General features: G+C 42.6%; 1 protein-coding gene across 1 annotated transcript in view; it reads left to right on the forward strand.

The window, feature by feature from the left end:
- The window catches only part of sbf2 (SET binding factor 2), a 108,928-nt gene extending 82,631 nt beyond the window's left edge, over window positions 1-26,297 (forward strand). The window contains exons 22-42 of the mRNA XM_085378896.1: window positions 948-1,143; window positions 1,967-2,094; window positions 3,181-3,356; window positions 3,493-3,626; window positions 3,723-3,924; window positions 4,174-4,370; window positions 4,558-4,698; window positions 6,218-6,301; window positions 7,318-7,392; window positions 9,723-9,901; window positions 11,443-11,619; window positions 12,059-12,160; window positions 15,536-15,721; window positions 16,785-16,911; window positions 17,221-17,348; window positions 21,891-22,115; window positions 22,201-22,308; window positions 22,423-22,613; window positions 24,049-24,136; window positions 24,207-24,338; window positions 24,954-26,297. Coding sequence (XP_085235022.1) covers window positions 948-1,143; window positions 1,967-2,094; window positions 3,181-3,356; window positions 3,493-3,626; window positions 3,723-3,924; window positions 4,174-4,370; window positions 4,558-4,698; window positions 6,218-6,301; window positions 7,318-7,392; window positions 9,723-9,901; window positions 11,443-11,619; window positions 12,059-12,160; window positions 15,536-15,721; window positions 16,785-16,911; window positions 17,221-17,348; window positions 21,891-22,115; window positions 22,201-22,308; window positions 22,423-22,613; window positions 24,049-24,136; window positions 24,207-24,338; window positions 24,954-25,052 — 3,075 coding nt within the window. The 3' untranslated portion in view covers window positions 25,053-26,297. The remainder of the gene's footprint in view (window positions 1-947; window positions 1,144-1,966; window positions 2,095-3,180; window positions 3,357-3,492; window positions 3,627-3,722; window positions 3,925-4,173; window positions 4,371-4,557; window positions 4,699-6,217; window positions 6,302-7,317; window positions 7,393-9,722; window positions 9,902-11,442; window positions 11,620-12,058; window positions 12,161-15,535; window positions 15,722-16,784; window positions 16,912-17,220; window positions 17,349-21,890; window positions 22,116-22,200; window positions 22,309-22,422; window positions 22,614-24,048; window positions 24,137-24,206; window positions 24,339-24,953) is intronic.
- The last annotated feature ends 360 nt before the right edge of the window (window positions 26,298-26,657 follow it).

A 26,657-nucleotide genomic window follows, 5' to 3' on the forward strand; every position in this document is an offset into this window, starting at 1 on the left:
AAATCCTACCATGTGGATTCATGGATTTTTTTTTCACATTCTGTCTCTCACAGTTGAAGTGTACCTCTGGTGCAAATTACTGACCTCTGTCATCATTTTAAGTGGGGGAACTTGCACAATCGGTGGCTGACTAAATACTTTTTTGCCCCACTGTATAGTAGATACTGCTTTAGTAGATACTCGGCAGCCAGTTAATTATCAAGCAAATTGCGAAACAAAGACATGAGTCAGTCGCATGCGTCTCTGGGAAAGCGAGTTTAAACCGAAACTAATTTCAGCCATTGCAGCTGAATCAGCATTCGCACAAAAATGTAAGGTATTTACTGTTAAAAGACGCCGCTTATACAAGTATGTGTTCCAACGTAACATTACTGCACCTTTTTATTGTTGTTGTTTTTTATTGCAAAATGATTAAAAGAGGGAACAGAATGTACTGTGTATCAGCTGCTTTTTGAATTATATGATTACAAAGGTCTGTTGTGATGCACTTTTTTTCACCTATAGAACATCAGTCAGTTTCCAGATGTTGAGGACATAAAGTGAAAACCAGTCCTTACTCGGTTCAGTGAGCTGCATAAAACAGAAACATTTTCACTTAAAAAGTAGATCATGAGTTTTTCAGGAGAGTAGAAATGGTAAATTGGCCTCCGCAGAGAGTAGGAATTTGTTTTTGTTGGATGTTTAATTTCTGAACGCCGTTTGATGACTAGTGTGCTTGCAAGATGTGTGGGGTGTTTTTTCTTTTTTATTCAATGATGACGTTTGTGCGTAGCTTAAGTTTGTCCAAGAAATTCATGCGGTGCTGTGATTTGACATTATGAAGACAAATTGATTTCAGTGACGCACATGCGCTTAATTTTGAGCACCTTGTTGTCAATGAAAAATGTCTAAATTGGATCTCGCATGTGTTTGTAGACGTGATGGGTTATTATGCTTTTACCTTTCAGCCTAAGATTCTGCGTCCAGCGCTGCTTCCTGGAGAAGAGTTGGTTGCGGAGGGGCTGCGGGTGCTTCTGGACCCCAATGGCAGGGAGGAGGCCACAGGGGGCCTCCTTGGGGGCCCGCACATCTTGCCAGCAGAGGGAGCTCTGTTTCTCACCACGTACCGCGTCATCTTTAAAGGCATCCCACATGATCCACTGGGTGAGTACAAAAACAGTCTCAATAAAATGGAAAAATACTCATATGTTTTGTTTTTATTGGCTAATTTTCAGTGTTAAACTAAAAAAGCAAAAGTCTGTTTTGTCAGTAAGGGGCATCGGATACTAACCCAAATCCTGATGAGTTGAGACGCTGTTTAAAATGTAAGCAGAATGCAGTGATTTACAAATTTCTTAATCTCGTATTTTAATCACAACAGAACATAAAAAAACATCAAATGTTTAAAAAGACTGAATCTGAATTTGATGGCAGCAACATGTCTCAAGAAATCACTGTGTAGCATCCACTCTTCTTTTAACCACAGAGCATTGAGGCAACTGTTGTGGTGATTCATTGGTATATAAATAAAACTGAACTGAATCTAATTGAATCCATAAATGTCTGGGAACTGAGGAGAGCAGCTCCTGAACTTTTGGAAGAGGAATGTTGTCCCATTGTTGTCTGATATAACCTTCTAGCTGCTCAGCAGTCCTGGGTCTTCTTTGTCTTCTTTCATTTGATGATGCACCAAATGTTTTCACTTGGTGAAAGGTCTGGACTGCAGGCAAGCCAGTTCAGCACACACGTCTTTTACCATGAAGCCATGTTTTTGTAATAGAAGCAGTTTAGTGTTCCCTGAAAAATATGTACTCTGGATCGGAGCATATGTTGCTCTAAAACCTGTATATACCTTTCAGCACGGATGGCACCTGTCCAGATATGTTAGCTGCCATCAGCATTAATGCACCTGAGGGACTGAACATCATGGGCATGCAGTATTGGGGTTGTATGTATAATAACAAGATGCTGGTGTGTTTGTATGCAGTGGGGGAGCAGGCAGTGATCAGAGCTTTCCCAGTGTCCACTCTGACCAAAGAGAAGAAGATCAGCATCCAGAACCAGCTGCAGCAGAACATGCAGGAAGGCCTGCAGCTCCGCTCTGCAACGTTTCAGGTAGACACTGAAGCACGCTTCTCTCAAATTAGCATGAATACACGATGTTCAATTGCTTGGTTGGGAGAGGATGAAGCCTGAAGCTTAATATGTGGTACTCAAATATTATTTCACATTATTTTATGAACTGGATCTCGTTCGTTACTCGGTGAGCTGCAAAAGATTCTAAAAAAAAAAGAAGCACATCACAAACTAAAAGATTGGACAACTAATTACACCGTAACATTCGGTGTGGCACATCATTATAATTTTCAGCCAAGCATGTGTTTTTACTCTTTGGATGTACCGTTGTAAAAATTTTATGGCTCATTCCTGTCTTTTTACTGCCAGGGATGATGGAAGTGAGTGCGGGTCACTTTGTTGTTGTGTGGCCATCTCTACAGTTTTTATTGTGCTGTTCTGTGCGTGTACGTGTCTGTGCAGAAACCATATGTGGGCAGATTGGTACAGATGAGCAAATCTCTTAAATCAATTTGCCGAAGTGCGTCACGATGCCCCACCGTATAAAAAACACTGTGACATCATCCATTGATTGGTTTGTGGTGGCATGCATTTTTGGTCTTTTGGCATTTTGTTCTGTGTTGGAGCCAGAAGTCACCAGATATGTATGAGAAGTTAAATAACTCTCCGTAGCTTGGTTATCAAAGTGCAATTACAGTTAATTAGTGCTAAATAATAAAATTTTATTCACCAAAACTAAAGCACAACTTCTGGGGTGGATTCTTAGTTCAAGTAAACACACAGCAGTCCGTATTATGTGTAAGATTATGTATTTAAAATGGCCCCAAAGGCACAAACAGCACAAACATGGTCTAGAGGTTAAGTGCACTGACTGAACTTAGGTCAGATTAGTGTCATTGTCACTCTTTCCTCGTGAGTTTATGGTCTCAGTTGCTCGTTTTACCTCTTTTTTTTCATACAACCTGAAGTTCTTCTTGTAAATTGAGGTCCTTGTTGGAGTAAACATAAATGATAAAGCAGCATTTTTTGCTTCATTTTTCACCGTTGCAGTTTGCACTTGAAATGCTGTATTTGAATCGTTGCTTGTGTGATTAAGCAGTCTGTTTAACCAACTGTCTTTTGCAGCTGATTAAAGTGGCTTTTGATGAGGAGGTGAGCTCAGAGATGGTGGAGATCTTCAGGAAGCACCTGCAGAGAATCCGCTACCCACAGTCCATCTTCAGCTCCTTTGCATTTGCTGCAGGACAAACAGCACCTCAGCTAATCCTTCCAAAGCAAAAAGAGAGAAACACTGGGTTCAGGTTTGTAGTGCGTGCCAGCTCACCGAGCGTTGTTTCCGTGCATGAATCACACAGTCTCACACATGGTTATCTGAGATATTGTTATGAGTGGGTTTTGATGCCACAGTAAATCATTTCTGCTCTGTACTCCTCGCAGAACACTGTCAAAGACGATTGTCAAGGGAGCAAAGAGGGCTGGAAAGATCACCATGGGCCGAGGTAGCCAGCCCTCGCTGAAGAAGAATGACAGAGGCAGCAGAATGACCTGGCATGAAGATGACGATATTTCAAGTGAGAAGCGACATATTTTAATGTGGTGACTTTTGGATGTGGAAGAATGGGAAAGGGGGGAAAAACAAACTGAAGAAAATGCTGTTTGTGTTGTAGTATCGGACGATGGTGAGCCGCCACCCAGCAGCACTTTGAGAGCTTCGGAGAAGTCCACCATGGAGCAGCTTGTGGAGCAGTCGTGCTTCCGTGACTACCAGCGTCTGGGAATGGGCACCATCACCGCCAACTCGTCCCGCTCCAAGTCCGGCGAGCAGTTCAGGATCACGGCCGTGAACAGACTCTACTCGCTGTGCCGCAGGTACACCGCCTCTCGCCTAGAGGTTGTCTTATTTACCCTACATGTGCTGATGTCACCGATTTCATAAGTAGGCAAGCCTGAGAATCTCAAAAGGCCTGCGGAGGGGATGTTTGACTGAATTATTGTTCTTATCTGTGTGCAAAAACACAAACTTCTGCAGGAGGCTTTTTAATTGCGGTCATATTTGTGTGGCTTTGCAGCAGCTCACCGATGTTAGACAGATGTTAACACTTTCTCTCTCTGTGACAGCTACCCGGGACTGCTGGTTGTTCCTCAGGCTGTACAGGACAGCGGTTTACACAAAGTAGCCCGTTGCTTCAGACACAACCGTCTGCCTGTTGTGTGCTGGAAACACCCGCGCACCAAAGCCGTTCTGCTCCGCTCAGGAGGCTTTCATGGCAAGAGTGTAGTGGGGCTGTTCAAGTCGCAGAACCCGTCCTCAACAGGTGTGCTTACGTGCTGACAGGCACAGATGTTCTGTTTGTAAATGATTACAGGTTTTCTGATGAAGCAACTAGTGGAAAAAAAATTATTTTTAATGTTCATATAAATCTTCCTTATAAAACTTATCACAAAGTCTGTTATTCAAACAGCTTTTATTATAGAAGTCATTCACTTTTTTTCTCTTTTTAGCCCCTGCCTCATCCTCAGATTCATCCAGTAGTCTTGAACAGGAGAAGTACCTGCAGGCTATTCTGGACTCCATCCCGATCTACTTTAAAATGAATGGAAACAACACCCTGACCAACCGCTCCCTGATAGGCCTCTCGCCAGGTACACTTCAAGAAGATTGTAATGTTCACTGTATATTTTATGTCTCACAAACACCATAAAGGTTCATAATGATTCGTGTTGGTATTTGTTAAAATGCATCTCCTACTTTCTGTCCACTGTGCTGATGGTAGACCCAGTCCCAGTTATGCCATGGTTTGCATGTTTTATTCTTAATGTATTTTTCAGCCCACATTTTCATCAATTTTAGAACCAAAGAATAGTATATTGACCATTTCCATGGGAAGAAATTAGTGGTAGCTATAATCTGTGAACTCTATCTGAGAACTATCTTTACATTTTTTTGAGGTAGCTCCTTTCATCACCACGGACTCACTGGTTCCAACTTTTAGGCCGAACATTCCTGTGGTTTCACAATTTTAAGATTGGCAACAGCGAGGCTTTTTCAAACTTCTCTCAGTATTCTCAGTGATGTGAGAATCTGACTCCTTTTCCTGTTTCAGTCTCTGACTTAGTGGAGACAAAATGCTTCTGTTCTTTTGATTTCTGAGCCTTAAATCTTCGGCGTAAGTCAAACACCGACGACGTCTCTCTCATTCCATTTTCCCACAAAGGCACACCCATGATCTGTGCCGAGTGCCTGAAATGAGGACATGTACAATAAATGGACGGCTGCCATCAGTGTTATCAGTGAACGTTAAAGGCTGTTGGTCAAACTGTAGGGCATGAGAAAGAGCACAACCTTTTACTCGGGTTGTGGCTGACCTCCACCATCAAGTCGTGTAAATCTCCAGTAAATCCAACTTGCAAAAATTGGTTGCTACCTTATATCAGACAACTTTACAGTATGCCGCTTTACAGCGTTTATTGCTCCGTTACACTGACCATAATTGTACTACAATTTTTTTTTCTTGGGGCGGGGGGAACAAGTTCGTTTCAAAAGGGACAAGAGGCCATGCAGAGTTCACATCTTCAGAAAAACTGCAGACTTGCACTCCACAAAGTTATTTTAGTTTTCTGCGGCTCTGTGTGTTTTTTTTCTCAGGTAGTCATTCTCTTCCTTTCTGTGTTCGCTCTGGTCAGCAGTTATTTTTTTACCACCTTATCTTTGTGTGTGTATGAGTGCAATAGGGGAGAGTGACTGTATGGGAGCATTACAGAGTGTGATATTTATTGAAATTAAGAAGGAAATTTTGTACAATGAAAGGTTGTGTAAGAATCAAAGGACAGCCTGAGGTCACTGACCACCCAATCCATCTCCTCTGACTTCACCTCCTTCTGCCTGTATCCTGAATAAACTCTATACACACACACGCACACACACACACAAGCACAAATCCTGTGCATGCTTACGATTTAACTGAATTTTCATGTGTTTAAATAACCCGGGTCACATTGATGGTTCTTAATGGGAAAACTGGGATTTAAGTCTGATCAAAAGTTGCTACAATGAGTGATCCTAAAATCAAATTTGATTTAGTTTCTTAGATCTCACTCGTGTCTCACTGTTTACTCCGTGTGTTTGTAATGGACACCTGTGTGCTGTGTGAATGTTTTCCAGGCAGTGAAAGGAGAATATCCAGGATGCCAAAGATGGCTCCTGTCCATTTAGACATCCCATTCTCAAACAGCTTTACTCGAGGAGGTGAGTGGTTTTCTCTGTTTCCTGCTTGGCACTTCATGTGCGTCCTTGCTGCCTGGTGAAATATGAAACACCAGAACTGTTACAATTACATAGTTATTTGAAAGAAAGTGAGCAAACAGGGATTTGTGCTTTCTGCATCTCTTCAGACACACCATACTTTAAGGAGTTGTGATTACAGCGTACATTATGAGTGTTGGGTAACCTCTGAAGCATTACTCCCCAGACTGAAAGCATCAAGCAGCTATTTGCTGGTTATCTTTGGGGCCATCTGTACCTTATAGCTATAAACGTGCATCCAATTTCAACTTCAAGAAATATAATTATGTGAAATTTAAGGATTTATATCTCATAAGAGAAACTTGGGGCTACATTAACTGCATTAACTGTGACCCGTATTTCTTGCCACGTTAGCATTATTGTAACTTATCAAATAAAAGCTTAATGTACCGTCAAAGCTGACACATCGCGATGAGTGCTCGAACTGGAATGTGATTTCTTGGAAACAAAGTGTCCGACGTGTTAGTCAGATGAAGGTCAAATATTTTAAGGCGTCGCTGAAACTGTGAGTCATCTTTTTTTTTCTTTTTTTTTTGTAAATGCCCTAAAAGGATGACACAGGGTTTTACTTAACCCATCGCTATGTAACGCTATGTAACGTCTTCTCTTAAGATCCAGAGGATTTGCCATGCAAAACTGTGCCTTGAACTTCATGTGAATTTAATTACTGTTTTATTTGCATGTGTTATCTGCAAAAGCCCCAAAAAACAAGCTTAAATACGAGCCTTTTGTCTTCACGCCATCATTTATAACCAAACCACAAACAATCTTATTCATGCATGCAACCATCATTCACTCGATCATTCGGAATAAATAATAGCCGATCCTCATTTGCATGTTTTAGTCTGTAATCTGAAATCTTTGGTAGGGTTGGTGGTCGTGTTGGTTCATTTGATGTTGACGTGATTTGTGTTTTCCATACCCCCTCGCCCTGTCTCCTCGACAAAACATCCACCCAGTGCTTGAGTACAGAGATAAACTGTTCACTCACTCAAACCAAAAGCCTGCCAGTAAGGAGAAAATCCCCAATCAAGGTATAGTGATATTGTTCCTTCTCTCCTCTGCCAGCACTCATAACAGCACCTCTCGTCTTCTTTAACACTCCTAACCTACGCAAATGCTCACTAACCGCGCCGAGGGTCACAGTGCACTGTGCTGCAAATGCCTCACAAAGACCTTCTGGGACGCAGTGCTAATCTTCACTGACTTTGTGGGCGCTCCTCTGGGAGCTGTGGTTTTTCACAAACCGAAGTGGTGGCTCTAATGTGGTCTTTTCCATTGTTAATGTGTTGGCTCAGCAGGACTAACTGTGGTCAGTCAGCGGCAAGTTAAGGCTGGGGGGGGTGAGCTGTTTGTTATGGCACAACAAATCGTGAATCACACAAAATGAGGCCCCTGCGATCCTGCAGTGTAATAAAGACAGCTTGAATATTCTGTAAGCCTGACTCAAAGGAGTAGGATTTAGTTGACGAGTAAAGATCTGAGATGACAATTCTTAGATATTTTGCATGTTTAGACAAGTGGTGTGTGAGCAACTAGTTATGTGTAGTTTTAATTGGAATAAAGTGCGCTTATATAGAATAAATATGGAGTTAATGATGGTTTTTATGCTTTTCTCTCCAAATTTGAGCACAACATCATACAGCAGGGGTGTCAAACATAAGGTCCGGATTAAAAATCCAATCCAGCCCATTCAATGGTTTTGAAAAATTACATTAAAATTAAATGACAGAAAAGACCCTGTCGCTATCTGATACAGAAATATCATTTCGTTTTTGTCACAATAGGCCCACATTTTTTTAAAAGAGGGCATTTTCTGTGAATTAACAAAAAGTTTCTGTTTAATAATTAAGAGGGCTTTCTGGGACCTACCAGAAGTTTTTCTGTAATTTCGCACAATTACTTCTTAGTAAATAAATAAGCGCTCGTTTTCTACAGCAGCATTTCTTCATAACTCTTAGACGTAGTGTTGAACTTGCAGTTCTTTTATCTCACATTAAGATACCTCAGGGATTAAATGCGTAGTTAAACATCTTTACACTGAAAGGAAGGAGAATTTCACAGGTCTGACCCACTTTAGATCGAAGTATGTGGCCCGCAATCTAAAGTGATTTTGACAATCCCTGCTTACAAACACCTGGAAATCCACCGCCAACGGCAGCAGTGGCCAATATTTTGGGGCTTCCTATTCTGTGCTCATTTTGTTATTTTCGAACATATAAAATAAACTAAATCTAATTAAAGTAAAATCATTTTGTCAGTGGAGCTCAGACTGTAATGGCCCTTGCTTGCGTATGAAAATGCACAATCTGTTTACAGGGTTTACATCTGAACATCTGGGCTGTATTCATTCATTCATGTTTAGTAGTATTTACTAAGATTTAAGATTTCCATCACCTTCTGTCTGCTGGTCAAATCTGTGCTTGTAGTTCTGGGCGACCAGAGTCAAAACGAGCTAGCCGCGTCAAGGACAAGAGCAGTACTTTTTATTACGTTTCATCTTCAGCCTGGAAAAATAATCATTTAGAATTACTGTTCTAACTTTGGGCAAAGCTTATTTAACTGCAGCTTAATGAGGAGACATTTTTAAGATGGGTATTCAAATAGAAATTAACTTTTATTTTTCACTAATTTGATTCAAAAAGTTGCCAAGCAGACTATCTGGAAACTATTACATTTCAGAAGTGACCACCCCAGCAGTGGTGATGACGTGGTTTGATTTCCTGTTTGTCTCTCAATCATAAAAGGTCTAACCAACAGTCAGCAGGTATGTCAGTCAGGTGGGAACAGTTACATTGTTGATCTTGTCTGAAGGAAAAGAAAACGGACAGCTTGTGTTCGGTTTTCATTGTAAACTTTAATTACGAAGCCCGTCGGTTTAAACGTGCTGAATCGAGGCGTCGCTGAAACTTCACCAATTTATGCTCTTGTATAATTGACCCGGCTACAGCAGCTGACAGTTGTGGTTTGATAACTCCGCAAGTGCAACTGAAAAAGGCCTGAAAGTGATTATTGTGAAAAATCACGTCCTTCTGGCAGTGGTTCATGCTGCTTGGAAGGCGTTGCATGCTGTTTTCAGAGAAACACCATCTAGACTTGTTGACTTGCTAAAAATTCCAGCAACTTCTGCTTCTAATATCCCAGCACATCCGACTCTCAGAGCAGTCGCTTTGTTCATGGACTGAAGGAATGAAGGTGTTTACATAATAGCCGTTGTACTGCTGTGCATGTAAACGTAGCTCGCATGTCATGCGCTGTTCATCATTCGGTCTTAGTTTGTTTGACAGCATGTGTACATCTCTGGCATTCGAACTAGCCGGCTCATGCATGTGTGTGTGTGACTTCTGTTCGCGTGTGTTTGCAGGCATGTGGGCCAGCCTGCGCTCCAGCAGCAGACTCGGTCAGCATCCGCTGGCAGCCGACGTGAGTGCCAGACTAGCAGGGAAGGATCTGGCACCCCCTGCAGGGAGCCACAGTCTGCAGGCTCAACTCCTCAAACATCAAGCAGCCCTTTACATCTTCGGGGAAAAGTCACATCTAAGGGTGAGAATGCAAACAAAGCGGCCGGAGACTGAGAGGACATGTTTGCTATGAGTTGTTGTAGTATATCGTTTTATATTTGCACTCAGTGGCCTCTTTTATGAAACCTATAATGTTTCTTACACTGTCATATGTGTTAAATTATGTTTTATTGGTGGTGGTGTAGTAGATGTGTAAAGGGGTATAATGAAGTCCAGTAGAACACCACTTTTAACAGAGACCCAGCAGTCAAAATATAGTTAAATTAAACACTTCTGAGGCAACATAAATGTTGTAAAGTCTGTAGAGGTGGAGTTAATGGATGGTTCAGTGACGTAGACCATCACTGAACCATCTTTCACCTGTGATGCCACAAGTCTCTGTCAATAGTATTCGTGGCCGTTGATCAGAGATTTTGACAATGAGGCTGTGCTGTTTATAAGACTAAGGGGGATCTGCAGTCACACCGAAGTCACCTGGATGAGTGGATGAACAGTTTCTCTCACTGAAAACGCTTCGTTCACATGAACAGATTAACTTTCCTTACCTGGATTATTGAGCGTGCATCAAGACACGGGTTTTCTAGCTCATGCTACTTGCTGTAAAATGGATTTGTAAAACATTGCCGTTTGTCTGGAGTTTTCAGGCCAGGTTGTCTTGCACAGGAATAGTTTGATGTATCAAAGGATAATTGTTGGTTTAATTCATGTGGAATTATAAGGAGAAAGTCAAAAACTAGCACATCTGATGAAACGGTTTGTGTTTAAACTCACAGAAACACTTAATCTTATGCATTTATGCAGTTTTCACTTTTTTTAATCCAAGTGTGCTGATTCAGTGAAATAGCCTACAATTACAAAGACTCACCTGTGCCAGTACAACTTGTAATACAAAGCCTCTGAGAGGTGTGTTATAGTTTTGGCGTCTGATAGTCTGCTGGTGTTGTTTTTGGGTCCAAATGACGTAAATTTTGTCATCAGACCGTGAGCGTCTGTAACAGGAATGACTTCTCGCCCGTGGAGTGTGCAGCTACCCGTGTCCTTGTCTGCAATCTCTGCTTGGCTAGCTGTTCTTTCATCCATAAGACACAAGTAGATTGACTTCTGATCTGCAGGAGAAGCCACTGACGTCAGCACTGCTCCCCTCCTTTTAACAGTTACAGCATGCAAGAGGTTAAAGGCAAGTCTATAAATGCGAGGCGAAGTCCACCACAGTGCAGGACAGTGCACGAGTGCGTCACACAGTTCAGTTTGTTTCTCTATTTTTCATTCACGCATCAAGAAACATATTTCACACACCGTTGAAGCATGCCGAGGAGCCGTGTCGACTAAAAACATCTTGCGCTTCTGCAGTTTGCACGATTCGCAGTTTTATAATTCTTATCTATTACACACTGGGCTGCGCTCAGCACCTCAGTTCATCCACGGTCTGAAATGAGCCGTTTTATTTCCTTTAACTTTGATATAAAGGCAGCGTTTTTAGTGGCGTGGTGTATCTGTTTTTTGTACTTTGCGCACACTGTTGTATTTTTCTCTTAGTTGAAATTTACATTCCTCTGTCTGCAGGGCCTCCGAGTGGACTCCTCTCTGAACTGTGAGCTGGTGCCAGTGGACTTTGCAGACACACGGCAGGTGAAAGCTGCTTTTAAAAAACTGCTGAGGGCCTGTGCTCCAAGCGCCACCTCGTCGGACTCGGAGGACTCCTTCCTCAAAGCCTTGGAAGACTCCGAATGGATCCAGCAGGTAATGAAACACACAAAGCATGCCATTTTTATGATCTGCAAACAGACAGCATTCAGGTCTAGAAACCATCTGATCTAACGCGGGAGTCTGACTCTTAAAAGCGTGTGAGAATGACCCATCGGTCCACTCTTTCTCTTCATCCTGTGTATCAGATTCACATAATGGATAAATTATGTGAATCCTCTCTGAAGCCATTTTCCCAAGAGAAACAGATTTACAGCGATGCAGTGGGAGGAGACCCCTTATCTTGCTGTTTATCTGATTGACCCCCAGCGGCCTTAAATTGAACATATTCCACACGGTTGACAAATGCTATCTGTGAGAAACAAGAAGGCAGTCTACTGGCAGACCAAACATGGCAGTATATGCACAGAGAGGATAAATGTTGGGTCTGTGTTTAGCATATTTGTTCACATGCACATATGTTGGCCTCCCGCAGCTTCAGAAGATCCTGCAGCTGGCGCTGTTTCTGGTGGAGCTTATGGACAGTGGCTCATCTGTTCTGCTCAGCCTGGAGGACGGCTGGGACATTACCACACAAGTGAGAAAAATGCACCAACGCCATTCATAAAAAATACATAAAGAAAACGGGACAGATGTGAAGAAGGGCAAAATATCCAGAGGGAGGTTTAAAACGGTGCAAGATTTGTCCTTTAGGTATTTTTCCACACATATAGATTTTCTAGATACAAACTGGAGTTTAAAAAGTTGTTATTAAAGTTTAATTACTAACAGAAAATAGGTGACAGTTTACTTTATTATGAGTAACTTTTAACATTTGTTTGCAAGTGTAGTGGGTTACATATTTGCCCAACCAGTGAAAGATCCCCATCAGGAAGGGCGTCTGGGGTAAAAACTCTCATTATCAGCCCTCATCTGCACTAAAGTGGGGACAAAGTGTTCAGCGAGGATGAAAAGAAACGCAGAAATGCAAACTCATAGGTGTAAAAAGGATCCAGATGCAGCCGCACAGTCATTCAACCGCTAAACACAGGGCGGGTATTTTGAATGCCATCAACCCTTCTGCAATCACGGCAAACTAGAGATCATTCAAAAGTACTACTTATAATCTCAATTCATATTCTGAATGGACTCATTCTAATTTAGCGTTTTTCTACTCCACCTGAGTGCTCTACTCAAAGCACTTTACACAGCTGAGCTATTAATTCAGTGTGTTTTGCAATATTACGGCAATGTTGTCTCTTTGACTCCGATGAACAAAGTGCTTCAGAGCTTTGGAGTATCCTTTTTAAAAAGAGGCTAAATGTGAGGGGGAGAGGGTACCTCTGAACTTCTTATGTATCTCCTGCTGTCATTCTAGACTCACAAATTAAGACTGAAAGCAAAAAAACACGTTTTGTAACACTTAAATGTGATTTTTGGACATTGATCACATTTTTAAGGATTCCCCACGGACACCCACGGCATCCGTTCAGACTACACCTGCTTCTTCTGGCCGTTTCACTCAGTTTACTGACTGGTGATCCGACTGTGTTGATAAAGTGAAAATGTTTGAAGTCTCGAGGCCTTATGTCATTGATTTGTGCTGATTTAATTCATGAAAACTCATAGTTTGTTTAGATCCTGATCAATTCTCGGTGTCCGTTCGCTTCTAAACTTTGCTTTTCTTCACATATTTGCTCTCTGAGCTCATATTTTCCATGCTGACCTGCTAAAGTGCACATGTATGGTGTTGCAAGTGTGTGTCCCTCAGATGTGTTTATGGGGTTTGTGCAGCCCTGAGCTGCTGTTTAAAAGTATAATTTGTGGATCCCTTACGCGGGGCACGTGTTCGGCCCAGAGCATCTTTCTCCACGGGCCACCGGCTCCAACTCGCCAGGTCCAGATCGACCCGCACAGGCAAATGGGCTCCATATGCTCTGGCTCTCCTGCCATGGACCATAGACACCCAGCAGGCAGGATGCAGAACCATCCTCGCTGCCTTTCTGAATGCTTCTTTCTTTTTTTCGGTTTCTTCTTCCTGTCTTCTGCCATTCTGCCTTTATACGCTCTCCCCTCTTATTCCGCGCTCGCTTTTTAAATCCACTCTTCAGTCTGCTGCAGGGGGGCTCATGTCATTGCTGGGTTGCGGGGGGCTTTTTCTACCACTCAGGGCTGGATGTTCTTGTAAACCCACGGGGAAACCATACACTGTTCTTCCCGCTCATTCCACACGCGTCAGGGCTCATTAGCCGTCTTGGAGAAGACGCGGGCAGGGAAGTGGGCCAACCAGATTGCATGTGTAGACAAGCGATTCTCAACTGGTGTTTCGTGGAGTGAGCTCAAGTGTGCCTGAAGCTCCAGCGTTATATAAATGTTATTGATAGCAGATGATCATTTTAACATTGCACTGTCAGATGAAGGGTCATTTTTAGATTGCATTTAGCTTTTTTAGGGGGGGATAGAAAGCAAAATCATGCCATCCAGATTTCTTTTTTTAAACTAAAGTGTGTTAAATTGCAACCATCCATGACAAGTGGAAAAAACTAACGATATGCACAGATGTGGTGAAACAGCTGCCACTTTCCTTTAGTGATAAGATGTTTCAACATCTAATTTATCACAATGTAAGGGTTTTAAACTTATATATGATAAAAATATTAAATAAAAGTAGGTCGTGTTGTAGGTACTGGCAAATCAGGCACAGCATTAAAGCCATCAGGCGCCCTTCATGTCACCAGAACAACCCAAGATTAAAGGTGGGATCACCACTCAGACCTCCTTTATTAGTGTCTGTGGTGAGGCGCAGTGTCCTGCTAGAAGAGGCTGCAGTCATCGGGGAGGATGTTGTAGTGGGAGGTACCTGTTAAAGCAGCATACGAGTGAATGGGGGTTCCTCTCCTTTGTGGCTCATCAGTCTGTATGCTAGCAGATACAATAAACACAATAGAAATCTGAATTTTCATAGCTATACCTGTTTCTTTTACCTTCAGATTGTTCATTTCATAAATTCAACAAGGTACTGGTGATTTTGGTCCATATTGACATGATAGCATCACACACTTCCTGCAGATTTATCAGCTGCAGATCCATCCCGCTGGCATGAAGGGGCCAAAGTGCACTAAGAAAATTTCCTCCACACCATTAAATCACCAGCCTGAAGGCAAGGCAGGATGGATCCGTGCTTTCATGTTTTTACTGCAAAATTCAGACCCAATCGAGACATCGCACCAGGTCATGTTTTTCCAGTCTGAACTGTAGCTTTAGTTTCCTGTTCTTATCTGAGAGGAGCAGCACCTGGTGTGGTCTTCTGCTGCTGTAGCCACTCCACTTCGAAGTGTGAGGTGTTATATAAGGATGACCTTTTGCATGCCTTTGTTTTAACAGGCAGTTATTCGGGTTACTGTACATTATCACACGCTTCCACTTACTGAAGATTTTTCTCCTTTTGGAAAAATTCTCTGTAAACTCTTGAGATGGTCGTTTGGAAAACTCGCAGTAGATCAGCAGTTTCTGAAATACTCAGATCAACGTGTCTAACGGTAACAACTACGCTGCTCTGAGTCATTTAAAATACCCTTTCACCCACTTCCGATGCTCTGTTTGAACTTCAGCAGGGCATCTTTACTACATGCCTAAATGCACTGAGTTGCTGCCATATGATTGGCTGATGACATATTTGCATTTGTGTGTGAGATAAATTACATCGAGAGCACGATTCAATCAATCAATTTTTCTTACTTACTAAGAAAGGCTAAATGCATCTCACAAAACGTTCATAAAATGTGTTTATTTCTCAATATTTCCAGAGGAGCAGCTCTGGCTGAGATGATAGAGCAGGTTGTCCACTAATCCCAGAGTTATCTGTGATGTGAACAACATGCTCTTACACTGCAGGGTGTTTGTTTGTTTCATTCAAGTTGAACTTGTGTATTGAGGGTTTTTCCTTAGCCAGCTTCTCTCTTCCTCTCGGCAGGTTGTGTCCTTGGTGCAGCTGCTGAGCGATCCTTTCTACCGGACTCTTGAGGGTTTTCAGGTCCTTTTGGAGAAAGAATGGTTGTCTTTCGGCCACAAGTTCAGCCAGAGGAGCAACCTGAGCCCCAGCAGCCAGGGTAGCGGCTTTACGCCCATCTTCCTCCAATTCCTGGACTGTGTGCACCAGGTGAGTCTCACTTCTGCCATAGGTACCACAGGTACGCTGAACCCTGATCTCTGCCCCTGCTACGTGACTCTTCTCCACTTTTCCCCTCATGACTGGATGTCATTCATTGCTTGTTCGTGAGCTCATCACATTCCTCGAAAAGTGAAAAGGTGAGCGAGGGGTCAAAGCGAACGATTCTGCTGTCAGTAACGGTGCATTGTTTTAGTTTAGCACTTTCCAACACGGGACGTGTAATCACAACAACATATTGGACCCGGGGAGTGAGCAGCGAGGCTGCTGCACAGATGGTCCATGAGTACAGTGATCAGCATTGAGCTGTATGTACGTGTTCACGTGTTTCGGCATTTCTTCACATTTTAGTGCTTGTTTACAGCCGCATGTGGAAGATTACAGTTTTGGGGATTGAGAGTCTCTAGGAAGGCTTGCGTGTGCTTTAGGATTTGGGGGAAGTGGGCTGGGGGGGAGAGGGGGCTCAAGTTAAGAATGAAACACACACACAGATGATTTCCGGAGAACCGGGTCTGTTCTGAAATACTAACTTTAGAGAGTGCAGTGGGGGTTTTTTGTGTCTCCTCGGGTCACACAGGCCCACTCCCATACACTTACATCAACACATAGTTTCTGCATTTGTCTTTTGAAACCGAAGGCTTGGCAGCTAAGACGGTTTGGCAGGAACCCGGGGGTCTGGAGCGCTATAAACGAGGGGTGAAGCAGGGGATTCGGACAAGAGCTCAAAATAGAAGTGCCTCATCTCCAAAACAGCTGTTGTTTTTGCCAGCAGACCCAGGTGGCCTCAAATTTTCGACACCGTGATTGGCCACCTCGCACCGCTTGATGGGAACCGTGGAGCAGCAGTCATGCTGGCTCAGTCTGGATTGTGTCTGACGGCGATGATATCACTGACCTTTGCCCTCACAGAGGCGGGAGAGGTTCTTTCCTGTTTCCGATTGGTCATTTATACACTGGATAGATGCGAAGTCGCTACACGGGGACACGGTGCAGCTGTCGCCCACACGCTGACCTCCTTCTAACTGTCTTTATCCATCTTTTCATATCCTTGCAGATTTTGGAGCAGCATCCTCTGGAGTTTGAGTTTAATCAGTATTATCTGAAGTTCCTGGCTTATCATCACATCTCTAACCGCTTCAAGAACTTCCTGTTGGACTCTGACTACGAGCGCTTGGAACACGGTCAGTGTCCTTTAACCAGAGGGGATCTTTTATTTTCTTCTTCTCTAAAAATGCTTTGTTACACAGAATTATGAACCTATGGTGGTTTCCTTAACAGTCACAACAATTTTATTGATTTGAAAAGATTCTTGGCCCCTCTTCGTCAACACCACTTCCCTGGGTAGCAAGATTCTGGCTTTTCTGTCACTGTAAATAAAGGAAACTAGATCTCTGATATGAATGCACACAGCTACCCAGGAAGCTGTTACATCAGTCAAAACAGTAATGGCTTCACATCCTCGTCAGCTTATCCTGTGTGTTTTTTTGCAGGCTTGTTGTTTGAGGATAAGGGTGATAAGCAGGCCCGGAGAGGCATCTGTATCTGGGATTGCATCAACAGGATGCACCGGAGGAGTCCCATCTTCTTCAACTATCTGTACAGCCCCTCTGAGAATGAAGTGAGTGTTTCCTTCAAGTTTCTGTCCTTCACCTTAACCTATACATCAGGCAGCTATAGTTGATTCGTGCAGCTGTGGATCCAGAGAAGGATGTTTAGTAGCCAGAGCCTTCAGCATAAACATAACATGACTATGAGGACAGCAGTGTCACACACCTGCTCTCCTAAACTTCTGTTTGTGAAGGCCAACCAATCAGAAAAAGTGAAACTGGTCTTAAAAGAAGACGAGCACCGAGTGTAGGCTCATTTTGAACTATGAATCATTTAAAGTATTCGAGGAGGGTCCAGATATAAAAGCTGGATAGCTATAAAATATTTGATTAGGCTACTTAAAAATGTTCTCACCTTACTTTACCATGTAAATCTGGGGTGTCAAACAAACATTAGATAAACAATTAAATGCTTTTTTACTGTCTGCTATAGAAATGTATGCTTGTTACAATTGGTTTACATCAGAAACATACATAATTACAGGACAGTGTATGCATGAGCTAACAGAACTTTTTGTGTCAATTTGCACATTTATTTCTTACAATTTAAGCCCAAAGAGTCGTATTGACACGCTTTTCTTTAACATGTAAAAAAAAAAATCTATTTGTTTGTTTGTATATAAAGATCAATGGGTTAAATGCGTAGTTAAAGTGCTTTACACCAAGAGAAAGGTGAGTTTCACTGGTCTGACCAATTTAAGATCAAAGTGGGCTGAATGTGAAGTAAAATGAGTTTGACACCCCTGATGTAAATGATCAGGATACTTCACCCACTGCAGGATAAAATACGGGTCAGTGATTCCTCTACCTCCACGTGGCATCACACAAACATTGCTCGAGGCTTATTTGCCGTATTGGATTGGATCGCAGCCACCAGTTGCTAGGGAACTGTGTATTCTCCAACTGGTTGGCAGCGGTTCCTGGAGCAGGTCATCCAAGGTTAGTGGTTCAATCCCTGGCTGCTCCAGTTTACATGCCAAAGCATTCTTGGGCAATGTACTGAACCCCGAGTTGCTCCCTATGCATTTATTGGAGTGTGTGTAAATATTAGATAGAAGGTACTTGGATGTCGAAAAAAGTGCTTGTATGAATGTGTGTGTAAATAAGATAAAGCATTGTTAGTGCCCATGTGCTGATAAAAAGCTCTGTAGAAGAACCAGTCCATTTAACACTTGACCATTTACTTTGACAGCAAACGTAAGCAAATCACCCTCAAATCTCAACTGCTTAGGTTGCTAACAGATTGCCACAATTGCCTGTAGTTTTTCATGTTTGTTTGCCAATAAACGTTAACTACTAGCCGAGCAAGCGTGATGCAAACAAGAAATGTTACATGGAACAGGTTTTATATAGCACTTTATACAACTTGCCTCCTTTATTCAAGCACTTTTTAAGCCTAAGTGCTTTCTAACAGTCACACTCCATTGAATGCATGTGAGATCAATTTGGGGTTCAGTATGGCCCCAGGAAACTTATTAATGCAGACTGGAGCAGAAACCAGGGATCAAACCACCAACAACCTTCCAATTAGTAGATGACCTGCTCTACCTCCTGAGCAACAGGTTTGCCTTCAAAGTAAAAGTTGCTCCTCAGTGCTGCAGCCAACATGTTTTTACTTTGAAGTCAAATGGTCTCCATTCCTGGTTTGTGTCAGTTTTCATAGTTTCAGGCCGAAGAGCAGCTGGGGACGGTGTTTGTAGACAAGTCTGTCACTTCGTGCAAACTAAGATGGCAGCAAGGTGTAAGAAGCCAAACCAATCACAAGGAGGTTTTTGCCAGCTGTTTGTGGAATACATGTTTTTCCCTGGTGACATTCGGTTGCTAAGGGGCTGCAGGGCTGCATGTCTGGTGCTTTAGAATCGTTTTCCCAGCATTTTCTCAGCAACCAGATGCTTGTAGACGAGTCTGTAGTCCTGTGACTGGGGCCTTGTTCCCTTAATGGAATGATGGAAAATGTTGGAAAGCTACTGTCACATGTAAGCAAAACTTTAATCGGTAACTATGGTATTGTGGACCTTTAGTTTATATTTTCTTCAGAGACTGATAGAAAAACAAAGTTCCTGTAAATGATGTGACACACTGAGAACTGGATCAGATCTCCTCACCGAAGAAATCCTCGTCATCTGTAGGTCTGTGGTTACACCACATGCAAACATAAATATACAAAAATAAGATGAGGATTAGTGTTTCAAGGTTGAACGGCATTAATAATAAAATTCTGCCGTGTAGCTGACTGAAAACAAATGTTCCAGCCAAATCCTGAGTACTCACGGCAAATCGTTCGCCTGTCCTATCTTGTAGCCTGTGCACTGATCAAACATGTTTACAATAATATTTTATTTTTAAAGTACGCAGCGCTCAAACGTGCTACACTTGGATGTTTTGGCTCCTCCGAGCTGAATGATTTATTGTCAGAGTTTGAGGCTAAAACACTGAGTTTGTTTCATCTGCGCAAAGTGGAACGTTTTTGCCATCACCGTCGCTAGCGCCAACGTGAAGGGATCATTTTAATATCACAACTGCCTGAAGCCTGGACTGCAGTCAGTAGACACCAAGAAAGCTTCATAGTCCAACATTTTCGCTGATGAAGGTTGATTTTCACACCTAAAATATGTTTAGTTTAGTTGTGTCCGCTTAAGGCTCACGGGGTATTGTCGTCAACCTGCCGGGTAGGCGGGCAGATGAAATTAGCGACCCACATCAACACCCAAGTTTGTGAATGCACTAAGTCGAGAACGACCCGACATACGAGTTTGAAATTCATACCATCTGTGTATCTACCAGGAGGCTGAGGGACTCCACAGGTGGTTACACTATGTACCTCCATCCTGCTCTCATTGACAGTGACAGGTTAGAGCAGGGGTCAGATTTTAGTAAAACTTGCACACACCTAATAGGTCTTCGCCCACATTGTTGCCGAAGTGAACGTCATGTGTCGTTTTAATGCGGATAACCAGTCTGATGACCTGGTTTTCAGCTTTTGGTCCGCTTCCTGTGCTTGGTCTGAAAGTCTGTCCGAAACAAAGTGAATCAGGGTGAAAACATTTCTTTGTTTTTCTCGTCGGACTAAAGGTTGGCTGTTTGGCTGTTCACAGCCGGACCAGATGAGATAAAGTTCAGCAAAGAATTTGTTTCAGACATTTTTTTAATATAAATCTTGGAAACTGACTTTTCACTAATCTTTAAAGAATAACCTAATATATGACCAAGAATTTGGTTACAGTGGCCAACGTGAGTTTGGAGTTGACACTTATTAACTACAGAGACTGAACAGTCAGTTATTTTGTTTATCATTTGCTGATTTTGATCTCAAGTTGAGCATCATCATAGGAAAGCACCAAGGAGACAGTCGTTACACATTGTGTTGCCACAGTAGATTGTTGGACTTTCCAGGGTCAGCATACTGCTGCGTATCGAGACTTCATACAAGCTAAACACACAAGTCGAGTTTTAGCAGCGCTATGTTGGCTTCAAGTATTCTACAGAGTTGATTTAAAAATCCTCCCATGTGTATATTAAATCCTAAATGGTCTTGAATCTTCTTTAATCTCTGCACCGCTAACCTGTCAGTGATGCAGCTTTCCTAGGCTACGTCCACACTAATGCGTTTTCGTTTGGACCGTCTCAGTGTGGACGGGAGACGGCGTTTTCCTCAAGGAAAAACGCAGCGTTTTGGAAACGCTCTCGAAAACGCATACATTTCAAAACGCAGCTGTCCCGTTGCAGTGTGGACACTCGGAAACGCAGACTTTCTAAAGCGATGACGCATTTTAGTCATGTGATGCAGTCATGTGGCCAATTAAACAAAGATAGCGGAGGGCATTATACAGCAGTTGTTTTGATTACTGTCAATTTTGACAGCCCTACAAAAGATTAATATGAGTTTGTACATGCTCCAGATAGCTTTTCTTCAAATTCTTGAATTCTCACTCGCTTTTGCGCGTGCGCAGGACTGGAATAAGCGTTTTCGGTCGTTTAATGTGGACGAACAACTCTGTGAACAACGACTTAAAACGCTAGTGTGGACGCGGAACGTTTTCAGACGAAAACTCTGTTTTCAAATCTATCCGGGCTAGTGTGGACGTAGCCCTAGTTTATGCCACAAACTCTGGAACAGAGGGAAGCAAACTCTACTGATCATTTCTAGAACCTCTTAAAAAAAACATGAAAGGCTGATGGGGAATTGTTGTCGCAACAACAGGCGAGCTGCTGGTGCAGACACCCAAGTTTATGAAGACAATAACTTGATCTCAGATAAGTTGAAATCTCAGTGACCTTTAGCTTCTGAAATTACCTCGAATTTTTGAATTCATACCATAGTTACATCAGCTGGGAGGCTGAAGGGTAGCACTGGTGGCTTTTCTAACCTAACATTCACACGCTCACAGTCCAATGAATGCACCTTGGTGTGCTTTGGCATGCTGGACTGGGATAAAACAACCAATTCATTCGATTAGTAGCAAACCCTATAGACGAACTATACAAATAAAACTGAATTAGATTAAAGAATTAGATTAAATTCTCCTTAAAGCCATGTGATGTCTGTGTTTCAGGTGATCCTGAAGCCTTCTATCAGCATCCTCAGCCTGAATAAATGGGACTTCTTCACAGAGGAGACCCTGTCGACTGGGCCGTGTTACGACTGGAGGACGATGGCTGTGAGGGTGGAGAGCTCGGAGGAGCTGCACACCATCTCCAACAGCAAGAGGAGGATTGTCTGGCCGTGTTACAGCAGCGTGAGCCGCGCCCAGCCGGACGCCATCACCAAGCTTCTCACTGTAAGAGACCCCAGCTTTTGTTTAAAATGTTTGTTCTGTTTGTCATTTTGTGGGTAACTTTACTCGGCTCTTCTTTGTGCTGCAGGACATCGAGAGGTTAGAGAGCGAGCTTAACCAGGCCCCGGAAAAATGGCAGACAACTCTGGAAAGAGTCAGAATGAGCATTCAGGAGGACCTCAAGCAAGAGGGAAATGTGCGTGCTGGAGGAGTCTTTATGACATGTTATGATTGAACATAGAAGGGCAGTCATATGCTTTGCATTTGCTTAATTGTCTAAATATTTCTTTTCTTTTTTGTTCGTGTGTAGCTCTGTAAGGATTCGCTGTCCATCTCAGGCCTCATTTCCACACCTAACCTGCAGGCCTTCCAGCGGCGCTCCATGCTGCACCTGCCAGACAGCGCTCTGGTAGAGGACCACAGCACCGCCACAGCCAATGGGATCAACCGCCGCGCCGCAACACTTTACAACCAGTTCACCCCCAAGAGCGAGGAGAACAGGTGGGTCGTGAACTTCCCGATTTCCGGAACAAATTAGAAGTCCACATTTGTTTCGCTGACAAGCTGTTGCCGAGGGGCCAGTCCAGTTTTGGAAAATGAGTCAGCGCTCTGGTACGCTGTGTGTCATGTTTTGTGAGAATTGTCTGTACTCTATTAAACTCTGGGTGTGTAATTTTAAAATTACTGTGAGGTTAAAGTACAGTCTTTTGGCTCCAATATCTGGATCGTTTCCTGAGGTGGACATATGGTCATTAAAATCTACTTTATGTTTAAAAAAAATGAGTATATTTTCAGTGTAATACGTGCTCCTCCTGATTCAAATAATGTTCGGACAGGCTAAAGTTTTAACAGATGAAGCAAGTAAATCAGAAACCAGATATTACTTATCAGCGAGCATTTTCCATGTTTCAACACCTTCTCATTGCATCCAAATCACAAAACATGGCCTACATTATTCTGATGTCTCGTGGTCCCACAAATTTGTCCACTTTTTAGCAGGACAGAGGGTGGAGAGGGGTTTTCGCCCGCCCGAGATCCTGACTGGAAGCTAGTGCCGAACACAGCAGGATAGCAGAGTTCACCGGGAACGGGAGAACTGCAAAAACAAAACAACTATCAAAAAATAAAACACGAAAAGCACGGACAGTGGCTGCAGTGACACCATTCATTGTTTTTAACACAACCCTCCTACATGGTTAGCTGTTAGACCGACAGCAACACGAACAACAGTGGGCCACAGACCGTTTGTAGCACATATTTGAACATTGCCTCCATCTGACATCAGAGCTCACTGCAGGCGGTCGCCGGAGTGGACCTGAAAGAGGTCACTCTCCCACTGCTCGAGCATAAAGTCCTCTTTACTCTGCTTTGCTAAAAAAATATGCCCAACGACTATTTTTGATGAAGCTGCATCAGGCAGACAGGAAGTCAGACACAAAAACAGTGAAAATCATAAATAAAACACTGAATTTTCACTGCAAGGCGTCAGGTGTCATGTTCCCTGGTGCCCTGGCGACTCCTCTGAAGGAACCACTAACTACACATCACATAAACGTGGAGGACACTGAAGTCAGCATATGGGTTCATTTATAGGTTCATGTGTAGTGGAAGATAGCAAATTCATGAACAGATGACAACGAGGATGAGGAGAAAGGGTGCCAACTGTTTAGTTGTGGCTTTTTGTGAAGCAGCGTGTGCTACTTCTGTCGGAGATATGTGCGGAGTTGGAGCCAGGAGTTTTGGCTAATGCAGACTTCATCCAAAATTTCATGACTACCTCTGTCAGCTGCTCTCCTTGGGACTCTGACTCTGATGGAATCGGTTAAAATCGCAATTAACAAAATACCAGAGTTCTTGTGATTTCTGCTTTTAAGACTAATGTGAGGTTAAAAGTGTCGACGCATAACATCCAATCTTACAACTGTTATTTTTGTAGGTCTTATGAGGGCGTCCTGTATAAACGTGGAGCACTGCTGAAAGGTTGGAAGCCTCGCTGGTTCGTGTTGGACATTACAAAACACCAGGTGAGCAGGTTGCACTACCCTGCTGTAGTTTGAGTGACCGGTTGCAGGTTTAACAGTCTCGTCTTTGCAGATGAGGTACTACGACACCGGCGAGGACACGAACTGCAGAGGCCACATCGATCTAGCAGAGGTGGAGTCCGTGATGACGGCCGCGCCCACTATAGGAGCTCCAAAGCACATCAGTGAAAAGGCTTTCTTTGATGTGAGTACACATTTATTCACTGGTCTACATATTATATTTTATCTGGAAGTTGTTTTTATATTATACAATTGGATTAATATGGTCTTGCATAGAGTGTTGCATTATGGGTGTCGGTATTTTCCCAAAATGTTTTATAGAAAAACTACTTGACGTGAGTTCGCTGCCTGCACTGCAGCATGTCATAGAGGCTTTAGTCTGATTCCCTCCTGAATGACTGAGCTCCTACCGCTGTCACTAAGGGAGAGCTACGCCATCTATAATATTATTCTTTCGGTCGCTACTCAGAGATTGAGACCAGGTGAGGGTAGGAACGTACAGTGAGGGAAACAGCTTTTTGATCCCATCGTAAATTTCAGGGAAGTTTGCTCAATTGTGAAGAAACCTGGTCCATCCGTCCATTTTCTAGCCAGAAACATCCAGAGAAAAAAACCTTACATGAAAGTAATGCATCAATTTGCACGTCTTCGAGCGAAATAAGTATTTGATCCTCAACAATCCAGCAGGAATTCTGTAAACGTGTTTAAAATGTGTGCTAAATTGGGATGAAAATTTGTGACATTGTTGCCCTTTTTGCTGCCATTTAACCTTTTGTCCTTCCACCCATTTGTCCTCTAGCTGAAGACCAGCAAGAGAGTCTACAACTTCTGTGCCTCAGATGCTCCCAGCGCTCAAGTGTGGATAGACAAGATCCAGAACTGCATCTCTGATGCGTGAAGTAAACACGACATCACCGACATCAGAGGCAGCGTCGGGCGGTCGAGACGCGACAGCTGCTTTATCCAACTTTTAGATGTCTTTCATTTTGGGGACCAAACAGTGAATTAAGTGCCTGGTAGTGGAGGATGGATACTCTCCATCCACCTATCTGCCTGTTACTTAGCAACCTGTCATCACTCCACAGGTGAGCTTCAGTTGGAATCGGGTGACCAAATTTGCCTCTGCTGTCAGCGTGCCCCACTCCCACCCCCCTGACAGGGATAAAGTAAACATAAGCTGAGGTTTTAGGGGACTGCACTACCAAGGACATGTTATCCTGTTCTAGATGTACATAGATCAAAGCAATATCACTGGCCAATCAAACTGTGGGTTCAGTTTTTGACTTAAAAACATTAAAAAAAAAAAAAAGCTTGTAAAAGAATTTCTATCTTATTTTACTACAAGGAAAAAGTTATTGCTGCTTACATAAACGTATGAACCGCCAAAAACTCAGAGATTTTTAATGCACAACATTAAAAAGCAATTTGTTTGCACTTAGCGCTAACGTATGCACTCGTCATCAAATATAGACTTTCTGACAGATGCGGACAGCGAGGCTAAAGGCATTACTTGGCAATGTGCATGTGTCGTTTCCTCGTGACAGATTAAATGGAAAGATTTTGCACAGTGAGCTCAAATGAGTTACCTGAGATTTTTTGTTTTGTTTTAATTTAAAAATGTGACGTTTCCTCTGTTTTGTCGAATGTTCATTGACTTCTGGTTTAACACTTTTGTCTCGTGTAATGTAAATTATTATTTTTATTAAAAGTGTAACTGTGTAAGTGTGGTGGCGTTACGTTTTCCTGTAAATACCTACATGACATGTTGTTTTATATACTGTATGTACTAAACATAAGTATACTTTTTCTAACTTTAATTCTAATGTGACTGAGTTTTTCTTTTCTTTTTTCTTCAATGTGTTGTTACTGGTGCACAAAACCCCCCGAGTGGCCTGTTCTTTGTTTGTGGTGACATGTTTTTCTGAAAATGAAATGGACATTGTTGTTGTTGTTGTTGTTCGGACAGGCTCTGTCTTTTAAGGGCTTTTTAAAGAATATATATCATGTAGGACGTGATTGTTTTCAGAGTTTATCGTCCCATCTGTCCTCTGTTTATGCAGCCTTCACAGTTTTTCATTACAAAAGAAGAAAAACACAAACTATTCAGCCATATCAGCGGCGTTACTGTATCTTTGTACCATGTTTTGTGGTTACGCTATTTTTTTTTTATTATTTTTTTTTTTGGAAATAAATCAAACATACTTGAAACTACCTGTTCCTTTTGTGCTCATATATTTTTCTACCTAGTGATGAAGTAAAGGCAGGATTAAATGATGACCATTTCTAATTTTGAATTTCCTAATCTGAACATGTGCGCGAGATTAGTGGGGCCTTAAAATGGCACTGGCGATTCTAGAGTCTATTGGGGCCCTAGGGAAAATTCACAGATGGCACCGCAGCCAGTGTTTTATCACCAATATCTCTTAATATAGGAAATTCTTTGAAGATAGTGAATCTTGAAACTAGAGAATTTTCACTTGTTTCATGATCAAGATATTTTACC

Source organism: Diplotaxodon limnothrissa, linkage group LG1, assembly GCF_057381915.1.
Source record: "Diplotaxodon limnothrissa isolate DT_005_m linkage group LG1, D_limnothrissa_male_GT1.1, whole genome shotgun sequence".
In the NCBI taxonomy this organism is placed as follows: Eukaryota; Metazoa; Chordata; class Actinopteri; order Cichliformes; family Cichlidae; genus Diplotaxodon; species Diplotaxodon limnothrissa.